General features: G+C 39.8%; 1 protein-coding gene across 1 annotated transcript in view; it reads right to left on the bottom strand.

The window, feature by feature from the left end:
* The window catches only part of CTTNBP2 (cortactin binding protein 2), a 151,555-nt gene that overhangs the window by 41,540 nt on the left and 91,886 nt on the right, over window positions 1-18,129 (bottom strand). Inside the window, exons 5-8 of the mRNA XM_073619827.1 lie at window positions 14,792-14,995; window positions 8,903-9,002; window positions 6,833-6,980; window positions 440-658 (exon numbers count right to left, since the gene is read on the bottom strand). Coding sequence (XP_073475928.1) covers window positions 440-658; window positions 6,833-6,980; window positions 8,903-9,002; window positions 14,792-14,995 — 671 coding nt within the window. The remainder of the gene's footprint in view (window positions 1-439; window positions 659-6,832; window positions 6,981-8,902; window positions 9,003-14,791; window positions 14,996-18,129) is intronic.

Here is an 18,129-nt window from a genome sequence, read left to right as displayed (position 1 = left end):
CAGGGAAAAAAGGTAGAGCAGAACTGACAAAAAGCTGTAAGATTAGATGGCAAAGTTGCAGAATGAGGGAGAGGTGGTTTCAGTGCTGCGCTGTAGGCCCCCATAGGAACACCCATAAATTGGGCTTCAGCCAAGGGTGGAGCTACAGACACAGAGTGCTCTTGTGTCTTTTGTGGTGACCTTAAAGTTAACAGTCTACTGTGTTTAAACTATGTACCATTTATGTATTGAAACAAGGTAGTCAAATCACCTCATCTGTAATCATCCCTCAGGCACATATCTATGCATACACACATAAAGCAAGCTGACTTAATGCTTATTATTTAAACAAAGGCAACATAAAATGAGCAATCCTTATCAGAATCTGTAAATGTAACATCTTCCAAATAGTTCCTGTTATCATACACTCCTGTTAATACAGAAGATCTTTAAAAACTACCTTGAATCCTCTTGATGCAGCTATATGAGCGGCCGTCCATCCCTCACTGTCTGTACTATTGAGAAGAGTTGCAGAAATAACAGGTCTGAGGTTACAGCTGTCATTGTTCTTTAGATCAATCTCCTCACTGGTATCAAAGTGACTTGCATAATACATAAGGAGTTTCAGACAGTCGCTGTTTCCAGAATCTGCAGCAGCATGAACTGGTGTCCAGCCATTCTTTTAAAACATAAAGCACTTAATATATCACATAGGACAACTTCAAATTAGCAGACATTAATAGCAGCAATGAGGAACTGGTACTACTTAGTTGTGCGCATAAAATTGAATCTCTATTTCATCAAACAAACTTTTACATGCAATTTGAATGTATTTCAGTTCTCTCAGTCTGAATATTATTGGTCCACACATTACAGAACAAAGGGAATGACGTCATGTGCGAATTAGAGTTCATCCATTTGCAAACTTTATGTCTATCCCACTAGCTACTGTATGTCATATTCCCAACATACCCACATTCATCCTTTTAGTTCCAAATATTTATAAAATTTATTAGAACTCTATTGGTATCAAAAGTACTTTCCTCTAAGGGGCAAAGAATGTACATGAAACACATACATTTATTTTGTTAAAAAAAAACGATTTCTGTGAGCTTAGTGCACCAGGACCCATACCATGGGGGCACGTCTTCAAGCAGCCCTAGAATCACAAGAAAATGCTGTAGAGAATGGCAATACATGGTGATATTCTCTTCAGCATTTAGGACCAGCCCACCATCAGTACTCTTAGTTAAAACCTCTAAACAGCATTTCTTTCACTAGGGTAGTGTGCATGTGTCAACAAGGTTTCCCACATACACATGGTGAGGAGCTCCAAGGTTTATGACTGATATATAGAAAACCTTTTGGTTTTCTCAGAATTTTAATAAATCCTTCTCTGGGTCCTGAAACACAGAGGTTTTATAGAACTTTGGGTGGGAATCCATTCCTAAGTCATTGTTTTACCTGGTAGCCAGATCTCTTTAATAACAAAAAATAACTCAACTGCAAATTGGAGAGCAATAAGTGGTTAAAAAAAATCTGTGGGGCAGCCAGCTAGGAGACAGCATAAATCCCCCATAAGAAGCACAAACCAAACACTATAAGCAATTCCTGCAACGCTCACACACAAATTATTTGTGCAAAAATAAATTTAAAAGAAAGAAATTACATATAAAACTCTATATTGCCAGCTGTGAGTTGCTTCTGAGCTGTATTGTTTAAATTTTGACTAATGAGAGGCACAATAGAAGCAAGAATTAGTGCTCCTCTTCCTTGCCTTGCTCCTACTGTACCTGTCATTAGGCACACACATGCTTGCACTGCATTAGCAACATTGAAGCAACAGACCTCTTTAATAGTTTCAGCAGTCCACAGGCCTTTATATATATATATACGAGCTGACCTCCTCAGGGCTTTTTCTCTCTTCCTCAATCTGCTGTGAGAGCCTGCTGTACAGTGAAAAGGCCAACTGCTGATAGCACCCTAAAAAAGGTTACAAATAATGCCTGTTTGTTTTGAGGAACCCATCCTGTCAGAACCGACCTGACTTCAGCTTGTGCCTTGGATGAGCAGATGTATTGTTTGTTTAAGCTGTGGACCTGCTGTACAAAGTCCTACTGAATTGAAAGTGTGTTTGCTTCCTTGTTGAAGAAAAAAGCAGGACAAACCTGCTTGCATTGTTCCTGGGTATCCCTGTCATGTGCATGGCTTACCACTGCCAGTCTGTCCCTTTACAAAAGGTATGTATAACATATTAATTTACTCTCATAATTCCAGTTGGAGTCACCCAGACTTGTATTATAGCCCATATGTGTAACAATCCCTTGAGGTGCTTATAGATGATCTTCTTGAACTGTTTCCTGAAACAAAGTTCACTTCTTCAGAGGAGCTAACAAATGAGGATATTTATCTCATTTAGGTTTGGTGAGAGTTCCCTCTCCCAGGCAACACTCTACTACTGGTGGCACAGTGGTGTAGTGGATAGCACTTTCACCTAGCAGTAAGAAGGGTTGCTGGTTCAAATCCCAACCATGACACTAGCTGCCTGGAGTTTGCATGTTCTCCCTGTGCCTGCGTGGGTTTCCTCCGGGTACTCCAGTTTCCTCCCACACTCCAAAGGCATGCTGGTAGGTTAATAGGATCCTGTCTAAAATTGTCCCTAATATGTATGAATGTGAGTTAGGGACCTTAGATTGTAAGCTCCTTGAGGGTAGAGACTGATGTGAATGTACAATGTATATGTAAAGCGCTGCATAAATTGACGGTGCTATATAAGTAACTTAAATAAATAAATACTATGTTACACAAAGTGGCTATCCCCCCAAAAAGACATGCTCATGGACATTAGGTCTCCTCAGGGATGCCCTCTCAAAGCATGCTGGATGGGAGATTGCACCATACTCCAGTTAGAATCACTGTCTGGTTTTTATGGCTCCCCCTGCTGTTAAGTCCCTGTTAAGGAGATCCTCTTGTTCTGACACCAGGAATGACAGTCAGGGTAAATCCAATATTTTACAATGGTACCAGAATAGAAATATGGAAGACATATTTTAAAGAGAAAACCTGCACCCATGGTGTAACAAATAATTTTACGCTGCCTTTAAGAGATAGCAGCTAAAACAGAAAATTGGATAAATGGCAATACAAAGGAAAACAAATAGTGTAGTGCTTTTAAAAAACGTGACTTAACATATGTATCAAACAGAGGGTGATAAACCCAAATGATCACCACTAAAAATTAAAAAAAACATATGCAACTATAGTGAACACTATAACAGATGCTAAATGTAAAAAAAAATCCAAGTGAAAATATTCAGAAGGTGGTTCAAAGTCTCAAGTGGAATCAACATGTGGTTCAAAACTTCATGTGAATATCCCAACTGTGAACCAGGATATATAACTAAAGTGAGAAGTACCACCACCGAAAACTGGGAGGCTTACCGGAGCGTTTGAACCTACAAGAGCATATGTTCTGTGAGTCAAACGGGCTTGTGTTGTGTAAACAACCAATAGGAATGGACACCGGAACCCTCAGATGGCTGGAACGGGAACACCCGGCTATCCTCGAGGTGGAAGATATCTATATATATCTAGGTGTGTCTCATAAGAGACGGTGATCAGATGTCTCTCTCCTGGAGAAGGCTGCCTATGCTGGGGGAGGGCTGGGCACCCATGACAACTGTCTAAGAGGGGACACCCCTAACATTGGAAAGATATCATCTGATTCCTGTCTGCAGGACAGGAAGTGAAGCAATGGGACACCAATGACAAAAAGTTTTGGCTTTAAACCTTTGTGATTTTCTTTGCAATGCAGGCAGATCATGGATGGTGAGAGGGGCTGACAGGGTGCTGTACATAGCTTTCTGAAAACATCACGGAGCTCTACCTCAGTACCTCTCTCAAAATCCATTAGTTATGTTGCAAGCAATGGAATGGCTTTTGGAGGAATTATGTAAATATCAAAATGCTTTCCTGTGTGGATGTTCGTCTGGAAAATGGGGTGTCCGTAAATTTGCATGCAGACCCTTGGTAACATCCACATGTGATGCTGAACCTCTATGATTAAAATCCTATGGATGAAAGTGGCAGCCAGTGGCAGCCTGGAAGGGGAGGAAACAGCTTGATGATGCTGGATGTCCTCTAGCCCGGAAAAGAGGCAGGCTCTATCTTGAATTATAATTGAAGTAGAAGAGAGAAGCCTGCACAACTCAGCAGCTTGAAAAAGATACACTGGTCCTTTATCTAATTCCCAATTGTTTACATTTATCAACATAATGATCAGAATAAGGCAAATATAAAATCATAAATAACTAAAGCCTTTCACTACTGTAAAACAAGACTAAAGTTGATGACACACTGGTAGAATTTCTTTGAAATGTTTTGTTTCAGGAATGTGCATTGTATTTTCCTATCATTAGTGGGCACAATTCCAATGTTCATTTTTGACTGCAGTGCTGTGCAAATTCAAGGAAGCAGAATGGAAATTTTTTCTCAGATTGACTATTTTTAAAAAATGTATGTGGTTTTGTTTAGGAAAGTCCATTTACTCCAAATGTATATGTTAAAGTGACACTAAACTTTGGTTACAAAAATATATACAGTATAATATATTCAAGTATTTACTCTTACATCAGAAAAGTACCTTGCTCTCAGCCTCCTCCAAGTCTCCAAATATTTTTTTTTGCTGCTGCTTTGGTCCAACTTCCTGTTAGAGGGTGGCTACATTTGCTCTCCATGATCCCACTATAAGTAGGAGCATAGCAACCCTCACTTTTTCACTCCCGAGATGGGCTAGGGACTGTGGGATGTGTAGTGTGCACAGAGCAGTGCACATAGCTGCAACTAACATATACTGTTCGTTTCGAACAAACTGAAGTGAGGGGATAAAAGGAGAGGCTCTAGAGCTTGCGGAGGACACGAGGACTTTACAAAGGAGGCAGAGAAACACAGTAAGAAACAATTTCATGAAAAGCAGATTACAGGGCCATTGAGTAGTGGATGTATATGGATTATTTTAGAAAAATAAGGATATCATTTACAGTGCCTTGCAAAAAAATTCACCCCCTTGGCTTTTTACCTATTTTGATACATTACAGCCTTTAGTTCAATGTTTTTTTAATCTGAATTATATGTGATGGATCAGAACACAATAGTCTAAGTAGTAAAGTAAGATTAGAAAAAATATATACATAAAACTATTTTTCAGAAATAAAAAAACTGATAATTTGCATGTGCTTATGTATGAAGCCCATAAAAAGCTCTGGTGCAACCAATTTCCTTCAGAAGTCACATAATTAGTGAAATGATGTCCACCTGTGTGCAATCTAAGTGTCACATGATCTGTCATTACATATACACACCTTTTTGAAAGGCCCCAGAGGCTGCAATACCTATGCAAGAGGCACCACTAACCAAACACTGCCATGAAGACCAAGGAACTCTCCAAACAAGTAAGGGACAATGTTGTTGAGAAGTACAAGTCAGGGTTAGGTTATAAAAAAAAATCCAATTCTTTGATGATCCCTAGGAGCACCATCAAATCTATCATAACCAAATGGAAAGAGCATGGGACAACAGCAAACCTGCCAAGAGACGGCCGCACACCAAAACTCACGTACCGGGCAAGGGGGGCATTAATCAGAGAGGCAGCACAGAGACCTAAGGTAACCCTGGAGGAGCTGCAGAGTTCCACAGCAGAGACTGGAGTATCTGTACATAGGATGACAATAAGCCACACGCTCCATAGAGTTGGGCTTTATGGCAGAGTGGCCAGAAGAAAGCCATTACTTTCAGCAAAAAACAAAATGGCATGTTTTAAGTTTGCGAAAAGGTAAGTGGGAGACTCCCAAAATGTATGGAGGAAAGTGCTCTGGTCTGATGAGACTAAAATTTAACTTTTTGGCCATCAAAGAAAACGCTATATCTGGCGAAAATTCAACACATCACATCACCCAAAGAACACCATCCCCACAGTGAAACGTGGTGGCAGCATCATGCTGTGGGGTTGTTTTTCAGCAGTCAGGACTGGGAAATTGGTCAGAGTTGAGGGAAAGATGGATGGTGCTAAATACAGGGATATTCTTGAGCAAAACCTGTACCACTCTGTGTGTGATTTGAGTTTAGTATGGAGGTTCACCTTCCAGCAGGACAATGACCCCAAACACACTGTTAAAGTAACACTTGAGTGGTTTAAGGGGAAACATGTAAATATGTTGGAATGGTCTAGTCAAAGCCCAGACTTCAATCCAATAGAAAATCTGTGGTCAGACGTAAAGATTGCTGATCACAAGTACAAACCATCCAACTTGAAGGAGCTGGAGCAGTTTTGCAAGGAGGAATAGGCAAAAATCCCAGTGGTAAGATGTGGCAAGCCCATAGAGACTTATCCAAAGTGACTTGGAGCTGTGATAGCCGCAAAAGGTGGCTCTACAAAGTATTGACTTTAGGGGGGTGAATAGTTAGGCACGTTGACTTTTTCTGTTATTTTGTCCTATTTGTTGTTTGCTTCACAATAAAAAATAAAAAATCTTCAAAGTTGGGGGCATGTTCTGTTAATTAAATGATGCAAATCCTCAAACAATCCATATTCATTCCAGGTTGTGAGGCAACAAAACATGAAAAATGCCAAGGGGGGTGAATACTTTTACAAGGCACTGTAGTGTCACAACATTCATCAAATCATCTGTTTGTACAAATATTTGTTGGAAAATCTGCTAGTTTATGGTCAGCTTTAGCCCTGGAATGTCAACAATATGCCCTCTTTGTACCTTTATTATGCAGACCTATAAGCACAACAAAAACTTTTGCAGTAGGGAGACATTTTTCATTTGTAATTAGCTTAAGGTATACTCACATTGGCTGCAGTACTTCGATCAGCTCCAGAGTCCAGCAAGAGTTTAACTAATTCAAAATGTCCATTTGTGCAAGCCAGGTATAAAGGGGATTTTCCTCCATCAGCATAATTTATGTCAGCATTGTAAGCAAGCAACATTTCTGCACATCTGAGGGCAATAAAGTTAACATTAAACATTTGTATGGTCCACATCCAGTACATGGATAACAGAATGCCGATACAGCTTGTCATTTGTAGTAGTATAGCGTGAAATTCCTTAAAAGGGTTTAAAAAGTAAGCCTATCTGACTGATTTTCACATTACCTCAAATGTAGAAAACCCCAATGTTATATCTAAGATTTAGAAAAATACTCCACCTAACAAGGATTATTGGCATATGAAATTCTATGCATTGTGTCATTTTCTTGTTCCAGTTTTCTGACCTGGATTGGCATGTTTAAATTGCATGTAAGGGCATAAAATATTCATAACAAACAAGGAAATGTGCACGTATTGGGAAGATGTACTGAACATTTTTGTTTTATTATTTTACTTTCAGTAATGTGTTACAAATTAAGGGGGTCTGCCTGGTATGTTTCCGCAAACAATATTATCAGCCTTTCTCAACGCAACAGTTCAAAGAATTTTAAAGGTACAGTAACCCATGGGAGATTATACACTATATTACCAAAAGTACTGGGACCCCTGCTTTTACACGCACATAAACTTTAATGGCATCCCAGTCTTAGTCCGTAAGGTTCATTATTGAGTTGGCCCACCCTTTGCAGCTATAAAAGCTTCAACTCTTTTGGGAAGTCTGCCCACAAGGTTTAGGAGTATGTCTATGTGAATGTTTGACCATTCTTTCAGAAGCGCATTTGTGAGATCAGTCACTGATGTGGACAAGAAGGCCAAGAGATCAGTCTCCACTATAATTCATCCCAAAAGTGTTCTATTGGGTTAAGGCCAGTCAAGTTCCTACACACCAAGCTCGCTCATCCATGTCTTTATGGACCTTGCTTTGTGCACTGGTGAGCAGTCATGTTGGAACAGGAAGGGGCCAAACTGTTCCACAAAGTTGGGAGTATGAAACATTCCAAAATGTTTTGGTATGCTGATGCCTTAAGAGTTCCTTTCACTGGAACTAAGGGGCCAAGCTCAACCCCTGAAAAACAACCCCACACCATAATCTCCCCTCCACCAAATGATTTGGATCAATGCACAAAGCAAGGTCTATAAAGGCATGGTGTACAGAACTCCTCCCAAAATATGATTTTCCTGCTTGTGTAATTGGCTCACTTTTCCATTTATGCAATAGAAATTTAATTTTGGTAAGATACCCCCTAATGGTTCATTCGTTATAAAAGGATGGAAACACTGCATATTTTCAGCAGAACATCAGCTAATTATACTAAACCAGTCCCTCCCATTCAGAACCAGTATCCAAAGGACGTGGTCAAACAAACAGTGATTTCTTCAGAGCGAAAATGGGTAGGAATCTGCTACAAAGATAAAATCCGTGCAGTGTACATTGATTATTGAGAGGGGATTGTTTTTTCTATCAACAGAAGTTAAGTGACCATTTAAAGCACATGATTTCAGCTAAAGAAGGAGTTCATTTTTGAGTTGCTGATTGGTTGGGTGTGTCTGAAAGATAGTTGCCTAAGTCTCTTGTCAGGGACCACATGAACAATGATTTGGTACTTATTTATATTTATTTTCTATATAGTTATAGTATAGTATAGTTAACGTAATTTAGTTTAGTTATAGTAGAAAATAAATGAGTTAGTCCATCCATAAACAGTTTTCCTGTTTTTCTGCAATCTTATCACTAGATAGTCAGATCCGTTATATTATCCCTCTGGTTTTCTATACACATTTATAGCGATGCATATGTAGGAGCTGTCACCAACATCAGCAGTTAGTGGAATCTGACTTCTACTGTACCTGTCTAGACAAATAAAGTGTTAAGAGGCTGTCCCAAATTTCTGCATAACCTAATATCCAGCCCTGTCTTCAACTCTTGTCAGTAATTGAAAAAAAAATCAGCAATACGTGTTGTAAAATAAGTCTGAATATTAGGTCTCTTACTTTGCACGTCCCTGAGCAGCTGCTGCACATAAGGCTGTAAAGCCATTTGAAACAGTAGCATCTACGCGAACTCCTGACATCAGCAGCAATTTTACACAGTCTGCATGGGAACAAAAATAGAGGGTGAGAAAATGGTAGAATAAAACTCGCAAAGAAATGTGTTATGTAGTTATATAAAAGTTTGTAGTCAACACCATTACATACTTTACAACTTTTACCTTAATTAAAGTGGAACTAAACCCAACAATATAATGGTTTCAGTTACATGTTACATGCCATGAATGAGAACTGCCACAGTTGCTCGTGCTCTCAACTGAACTGTCAAACTGTTGGAATACAGAATTGTATTTTGTGCAGCAATTACTGTACATCAGTATTCAGTAGAGATATATTCTTCAACCAGTAGATAGCAGTGTTTATAAGTTTGTAGCTACATCTATGGTATACTATGTCTTTTCCCTAAATAATGTTCCTGTTTCCTGTCTGCAGTTAAGTAGCAAAGCCCATGTGGACTATGCACTGTCTGTTCTTTAGGGCTATATACAGAATTTCTAACAGGTTATGGGCCCAGGCATAGCCCAGAAAAAGGCTGAGAACCCAGTTATAGCCAGTTACAGCAAATAAGTGCAAGATAAAGCAACAGAAATAAGACTGCAGCAGAGAAAATAAAATGGCCAGTAACACAGCTGCAGCAAAGCTTTTATTTGCAAATCTGATAAACCAGAACTACCAGTCTTGGAAATTCAATTTGAAAATGCTGCTGTTAGAAGAAGGTATGTGGAAATGTATAAATTAAATCAGGCCAGAACACTTTCAGACGAGTGGATAGAAAAAGACCAAAAAGCTTAGAGCACAATCTCTCGTAGCATAGAATATGATCAAATCATACATATATGTAAGTGTGAAACTGCTAAAGAAATGGAAGGATTACTAAAGGTGCATGAAAGAGCAAATCTCAGCAATTAAAACTATATTTGATTAGAAAGCTATACCAAACCAAGCTGACAAAAGGCCAGAATATGCAGGATTACACAAGGCACACCCTAGAAATGCTTGAACGCCTCAGAGGTATAGGAGAAGAAATAAAAGATTTTCATGCCGCAACACTATTACTAAGTGTTTTACCAGAAAGTTATGAAATGCTTTTCGCAGCACTTAATTCATGTCCAGATGATGAACTGACATTGGAACATGTTAAGGGCAAGCTTGTGGATGAATATAAGTGTAAAACAGAAAGCATTAATAGTGATGGCTCTTCTGTCGCAAAGTCTGCTTTAAAGATGAAAATAGGAATAAAAACAGAGACATGCAACAAGAAACATGAGAATGTTTTGTGTGCAAGAAACACAATCATTTAAAAGCAGATTGCAGAATCTGGAAAGCTAGAATGCAAAAACTAACTTAACTACAAAAGGCCAAAAGTGTGAAGGAAGAAAGTGATTTTGCTTCAGATACTGAATATGCTTTTTTAATACAAAAGTTGCACCTCATCTTTGCAGGCATGGTGTGTTGATTCAGGAGCTACAAGTCACATGATAAATGACAGAAATGTCTTTATTCACCTAGGCCAGAGTAATACAGAAACAAATCACAGCAGCCAATGGGTAAATAATTAAATCAGAAGGAATAGGAAACTGTTTTCTTTACTGCTCTATTTCACAAGTGTCATTAGAAAGATACCTGTGAAAAATGTCCTCTATGTCCCTGCTCTTGAAACTATTTTTTTTGCCAGAGCAGAAGCTCACAAAACAAGGAAATGTAGTGACCTTCTTAGATGACAGTTGTGCCATCTCAAAAGGGGATACCTTACTTGCAAAGGCTAAAATTACAGATGAACTGTATCAGTTGAACTGCAATTAGGTAGTTATTACTGCCAAGGAGGAATAACATTCAAACAGCATTCACACATGGCACATACAACTTGGGCACAGAAGTCCTGACATAATAAAGAAATTAACTGAGAATGACTATGCAAGTAGAATAAAAGTTAGCCCATGTGATCATAAAATGAAATGCACCAGCTGTATAAAAGGAAAAATGGCAAGAAAAGCTTTACCAAAACAGCAGAGCTAAGAAACCTTAACTTAGACTTAATTCATTCAGATCTTTGTGGTCCAATGTGTAAAATTTACTCCAAGAAAGAAGAGGTATTTTCTCACTTTTATAAATGATTACTCCAGGTATACTACACTATATCTGCTACACAACAAATGTGAAGTACCAGAGAATTTTGAACAGCATTTGGCTCAAGTAAGCAACAAAGTATATTGCACACAGATAATTAAATTGAATATACATGTGATACTCAGAAAGCATGGCATAATATTTAAACTATTGTACCATACAACCTAAAACAAAATGAGGTTGCAGAAAGAGTGAACCGTACTCTATGTGAGAGTGGAAGAACCACGCTGTCTGATGCAGATATGCCACCAACATACTGGGGGGGGGAGGCAATTATGACTAGATGCTATCTCCAAAATTGACTGCCAGGAAAATTAACTGAGAAAACGCCATATGAACTATGGAATGGAAAAGCCCCAAATTTGAACCATCTAAAACATTTTGGAAGCAAAGCCTATGTGCATATCCCAAAAGAAAAGTGTACAAAAGGGGATGCTTGTGCAAAGGAAGGTGTACTTTAGGGGTACAATGAATTCAAGACACAAACAAGGTAGCCATCAGTAGAAGTATAATTGTCGATGAAACTTCAGTGTGTTCAACATGAACTATCACAAATGCTTCAAACTGAGGGAAATTCCACATGAAAGTCACATGAAGATAAGCAACAAAGTGGTAACAGAAATAGAAAGTAAGGCAAACAATCCAAATGCTGTAAAAAAAGAAACCAGGCTACAAGAAGCTTCAATCAGGAAATCCACCAGAAGCATTAAAGGCATCCCAGTCAAATGTCTGTCTTATATTGCTCGCGTAGATTTAAAACTAGAGCCAAACAAAAATGGATCAAATGCTTTGACAAAACCACTTACAAGAAACAGATTTATAGAACTGATATCTGAAATGGGACTAATATAAAGAGTAGTTGTTGAGTGGGGTTGTTGGAATGCAGAATTGTATTTTGTGCAACAACTACTGTGCATCAGTATTCAGTAGATATATATTCTTCAACCAGTAGATGGCAGTGTTTATAAGTTTGTAGTTGCCTCTATGGTATACTCTATGACTTTTCCCTAAATAAAGTTCCTGTTTTCTGCAGTTAAGCAGCAAAGCCCCTGTGGACTGTGCACTGTATGTCCTGTAGGGCTTTATACAGAATTTCTAACACAAACCATCAAATGGCTGGGGTCATAGCTGATCACACGTGCAACACAATGACAACTGTAGATCAGAGGATATGATGGCAGCTTCCTTGGCTGTAAAAGATAGGAGGGTTTAGTTCCGCTTTAAGATAAGTTTATAACAGAAAGATACAGTAGAAGGAAAAACATTTAGAAACCACTTTACACTAGATTCATTAAAGTGTATTTGCACCCAAATTGGGATAACACCTACTTTGTATTTGATACATGTGCCCACTGACATAGCATAACTTAAAAAAAAGCTTACCTTTCTAGATGTCTTTTTCTGCAGGTTTCAGCAATGTAAAATCCTTCAGGCTCTCTTTGTTTTTGAGGGGTTGGGGAAATGTGTTTATATGTAATAATTAACCCTGTCTGTACTGTGCTGTCAGATCTCATAAGTTGTAAACTAGATTTGAACACTACCAGGGGAATTCAAAAAGGGTGTCGTAGACACCCTTTAAAATTACTTTGGGGTGCAACACTGAAAGTGTCACAGACAGGTACATGAATGTGTCCATGTCTGCACTGGGGAAGGAGCGTCACTCCTGCCCTCCCCGGCCAATGTGCCGATCACACTGACAAGTGCATGGCCAAGGAGTTTTATACGGGGCATGAGCTGAGCCTCATAGAGAACGGAGAGACTAGTTCTCCATCAGGTCAGCTTCATGTTTTATCATAGCTGCAATTCATTCCAATAGTGGCTTTCAAATCTACCCACTGCCATTTACTGTCAATTAAAAGTAAAGTTCCCTATCAGATGCCCAGTGATGAGTCGTTTCTCAAATATGGACATTGCCCATATTTGGGTAATGATATCAGCTGTATCCCCAGCCCTTTTGCCTACATTTAGCTTTCAGCCAGGCAATCTCTCAGCCAACAGCTAAATGAGGCAGGAGAAACAGCGCTGTGCAGGAAGCTGTCACATACATGACAGCTTCCCAGCACAGAAACAGCCCACTCTGAGTACTGACACACCTCTGTACACCAGCTCAGAGCTGGTCTTACTTACCGCCAGTTTTCTAATCTGAGAACTGACAGTAATATTTTAGGAATTTGTCACTACCATAATGACAGTTTCTTAAAGTAGTGGTACTAAGACCTGCCTGAATTTGCTATGCTACCGACACTGGAGCAAATGCTTGCCTAAATTTGGCGCAGGTAGTTCTTAAGGAAACTATAACCAGAAAACTGCCATTAAGGCTGTATTGAATCCCCCTGTACCTGTCCTAACTAAGGGTTACCTACAACAAAATAAATATCAGCACAAGGGACATTACACACCTTCGATGAGATATGCTCTATGTGCTGCTGTGTCCTCCTTTTGCTGGATTTGCTCTCATCAAGAGTGGCTTACTATGCGCACCTTTTCCGCCCAGTTTATCCATTCATAGAAGCCATTACTTCAACTTCTATGAATGAAACATGATCCATGAATGGGAGGGGCAGACCTTTCACTCATTCGCCCAGCCTTCATTCATAGATGACACAGAAGGGAAGGGTCTCTGTCCTGTACTATACTCCAGGATAAGGTATTTACAGGTAAGCCAAAATTCCTATTATCTTAATCCTACAGTACAGGTCATAAGACTTGTATTCTTAGACCATGGGATGTTCCCAAGCAATAAACTAAGAGGTGGGCAACAACATAGCAAACAGTACTGCCAACAGGCACAAAAGAAAATAGGGGTTAAAAAATTCAAACAAAAAATACTCAGGTGACACCTTGAAGTACCTTGCTGCCAAAGCTTGCATCAGCCAAGGCCTGACATTCACGAGATAGAGTCACTAGCCCCCCACCCACTAGCTAGCTGCAACCTTTTAAGGAATTTAAGTGGCTGTCTGAGCACCATCTCTATTAAACCTATTTTGAAACAAGCCAGAACTGCCTCTGGCTAGCTGCTTATACGGTTCATTGACTATAAGCAGTGGTCTTATTGTGTGCATATATTGTATGCCTGACTGTTTATTGTTGTGCCTTGTGCAAAGCATCTTAATAGGATTGTCTACTACAGAAATATTTTTCACTGTGTTTGGCAAAATTGACGACTGAAGCCTTATGCGGCTGCCCCAGAAATCTACAGTGCTTCTCCTCAATATATGGATGCCATGGACTCATCAGTGAAATCACTAAGGCTAATATTAAATTAAAGAACAACAGGAGCAATGAGGGGAAGAGATCATCAGCGAGACTTAACAGTGATCTTCTGATTGCTGTATGGCAGTCTGCTAAACCTTTGTCCACCCCTTCCAATAGTATATACAGGTGGGACGAAAGCACCTATTTCATCACCATACAATCACTAAGAAAATAGTTGCTCCTTTTCAACCTGGCACACAAGGTATTCACATTGGTATCTTCATAGCAAGAAGGGGCTCCTTGCTATCCATCCCAACTTCAATAGCTGCATACTTGACCCAGAAGGGTGCTTCCAGACAGTATAAAACTCAAGCACAACATAAAAGATATGTTTAGAAAGAAGAAAAAAAATTGTACATTTTAGGCAATAAAGCGGAATAAGCAGAACTAGTGAAAGCTAGCACGACAGAAACTGAAATAAAATACAAACATTAATAGTTGACATCTTACCTGAATGTCCATTGGCAGCAGCAGAATACAAGGCAGTATAGCCATCTTTACATAAGTTATTTATATCCAGTCCTTCTTCATTAAGCAGCATTGACAATAAAGTGACATTTCCCTGGGCAGCAGCTTGGTGAAGAAGGGTGGACCTGTCTCCCAGGGGAACAGGTCCACCGCTTGTTAGTAAAGAAGTTAGGGAGGGAGACCAGCCTGTGAGTCAAAGTAATATATGATAAGGGAGATAAAAATCCATAAGTAACACTGAAAAAATGTAAATCATAAATTCCTAATAATTAACAGGGTCTGGAATTATTCATAAAATGTATTCCTAGTACTGTCATTTAATACTGACATTTTAACAGTGTAATTTTCAGGGAAAACCTATTAAAGATTAAGGGATGCATAAAGATTAAACATGCATTTGATGTTTTTATACTGTTTTAAATGATTAAGTAATATACTGTGTGTATAGCACTAATTATTTGTATTATGCATATTAGTTAGGTGACTAAATTGTAACGTGAATAAACTTAAACTTGATTACACTTTGGGCTAAATTTACTTAAGGAATTTAGAGCATATGCACTAAGGGTAATGCCCCAGCAACACAAACACAAAGTGAACATTACTAGTTTGGATCTAAAGCTGAACTCCAGGAAGACAGATAAATACTTTAGATATCTGTTATTAATAGGTTTTACCTGCCTAGGAATTTGTATTTTTACCCTAGTATAGTGCTAGTGCTAGTATACAGATGGGCTAGGCTAGTATATGGATGAGCTAGGGTAGTATAAGGATGGGCTAGGTGGATAAATGGATGGGCTAGTGTATTATATGGATAGGCTGAGTGTATTGGGGGTCCTGCTGGTCGGGGGTGTTGGTCCTAGCAGAACAGTGAAGGTGTACAGAGAAGCAGAGTGGACGTACGGCTAGGGGGGTCTTCCAATGAGTGGGGATGTGGAGCGAACAGAGAGCAGGGAGCTCCTTCTGCAGAGCAGGACTGTCTGTGAGTGGCAGTCGGGCAGTCCGGGACAGACATAGAGTGGACTGCTACTTCTAAGTGGCAGAGGAAGAGCCAGGTCTGGCCGGTCAGGCATTGTGCTGGGGCTCAGGATCCGTAGCCAATATCGGTGCTGGAATTATTAGTCAGGTCACGTGCACTTACTAGCCCGCTGCATCGGTCCAGATACCCCGCTGTACCCGATTTTCCAGTGATGATGGGGATGGAGCCTGCCGGAGCCTTGTGGTGCAGGTAAGGATGGAGCAAAGGGGCCCAGGGGGCCTTAGGGGGCTGAGGAGGAGCGTGAAGAGCAGCCCCCCAGTTCCAGCTTAAAAACTGAACTACCAGGCTTCCGTGACTAAGAACGAGCCAGCAGGACTCATGTGATCTCTGTGAGAGCCACCAATCAGGACCTGAGGGAGGCAGGCCTGTTGGAGAACTTCATGGAGGCTTTCTTTGACAGCCGCTTCTTCTGATGGCGTCCCTGGTGGGGAACATCATCAGACTAGTGGCCATGGCTGTGCCCTAGGCGGCAGTTCACCCTAGGCGGCTGCCTAGTTTGCCTAGTGGTAACACCGGCCCTGTACACGAGCACCGCAGAATTAGCTCCTTGTGCTGTTTTTCCCCCTCCTATTCTGGGCTCTGCTGTACAGGGACCGATGCCATGTAAAATGAATGTATTTACAACAGTTTAATGTTTTATCTATATCTATATCAATCTATCTATCTATTTACAGAGCTGCATGAATATGTGCCTTTTATATTTGTTTGACGTTCAGCTTTAACTCAAGGCCATTGAATGTTATTGTGTGCATTGTCTGGATTGCCCCTTAAAGGTTTCATAGAAATACTATTATTTGAGGTGGCTGAGTATGACCGCCATGCAGTGAAGACAACTAATATCAAGGGCACAGGAGATAAACTGTGTCATGCAGTAAACTACATACAAACGCACACATTTTTGGTTGTTCAGAGCTGGGGATACTGATTTTCAACTGGACAATGTCAGCCACACTTTGCACACTGCATGGCAGATACTGAGCAAATAAACTACAAAACCAGAAGGTGGTTAATTGATTGTACTACTGAATGCAATTTGTTTTAATCAGTTAGTAAATTTAGCCCATTCAGTTATTTTTAGCAACCGCCTTAGGAGAATAATTGTGGATTCTGGAAATTTTAGTGAACAAGCTGCCAAACAATTTGTGAACTCTAAAAGTGCCAAAAGACTGCAAGAGAAAAAATGTATGATTCAGTAACCATGAGAGGAAATAATGTGAGCTTGGTGAATTAGTTACTAAGGTTTTACATGCAGATTATACAAATTGCTAAATTGCACTTAAAGTGAACCGGTCAGGATGGTTTAAAGCTGATCTCCTATGTCTTAGTGAAGGGTAAATAGTTTGTTTGGACCAAGCTGGTCCAAACAAACTATTACCTTCATTGCTATATGTGCCCACTGTATATACTGAATTTAGCCTCAGCTAAACACAGCGTACAGCTCTATGTACCAGGAACTTCCTGTCCTGCTCCCAAAAACAAAATTGAGCTGGACTAAACACTGCTCAGCCATTCACAGAGAGATCTGTATTCTGCGGATAAATACAAAGCTTCCTCTGAACGGCTGAGTTTGAGATAGTGAGGTCATCTGCCCACCACTCTGTCAAGCCAAGCTGGTCCAAACCAACAAGTTTACCTTGATTAAAACATGGAGATCAGTTCACTACTCGACTTCAGATAAAAAACGAGGTAGACTTTCCTTGTAACTGAATCAGGATACTTCACCAATACCTCCGCCTTCCCTCTCACCTATGTCTCTTATTGTTCACTAGGACCTCATCCCGTCAGAAAGATTGTATTACCTTTTTGCCTGTGGTTAGCATTGTGTCCCCCCAATCATGTAACTCTTCTTTCCTTTCTCTCTTCTAATACTCCTTTACATATCTCCTTTCCTTTACTCTCCAATTCTTATTGATGATAATATGTTCAATCTATGTATGTTGTGGCTTATTGTAACCTAAGGCCTCTGAAGGGCCCTACTTATTGTCTCGATTTTGTATGTTTCCGAGGAAGGTTATGCCTCACTTTCATCCCCCCTTTCCCCCTTTTTTTTATTCTGTACACACAACTATTTTCCTACATGCTGCAATTAATAATTAAAACAAATATATTCAACCTAAAACACGGAGATCAGCTTTAAGCACTAATTCCAGAGCAGGCCATGACATCCTGTGTGATGCTTTAGGCATGCGTTCTGCCACAGAGTTGGCACCACTTCCTGCCCAATGATAGCCTTCAGAGATATAGGGCAAAATCTGTTTTGATAGAAAACATCCTTTATGGC

Source organism: Aquarana catesbeiana, linkage group LG03 (genome assembly GCF_042186555.1).
Source record: "Aquarana catesbeiana isolate 2022-GZ linkage group LG03, ASM4218655v1, whole genome shotgun sequence".
Taxonomy (NCBI): Eukaryota; Metazoa; Chordata; class Amphibia; order Anura; family Ranidae; genus Aquarana; species Aquarana catesbeiana.
Note: the sequence above shows the minus strand (reverse complement) of the source record. Positions and strands in the feature narration are given on the sequence as shown.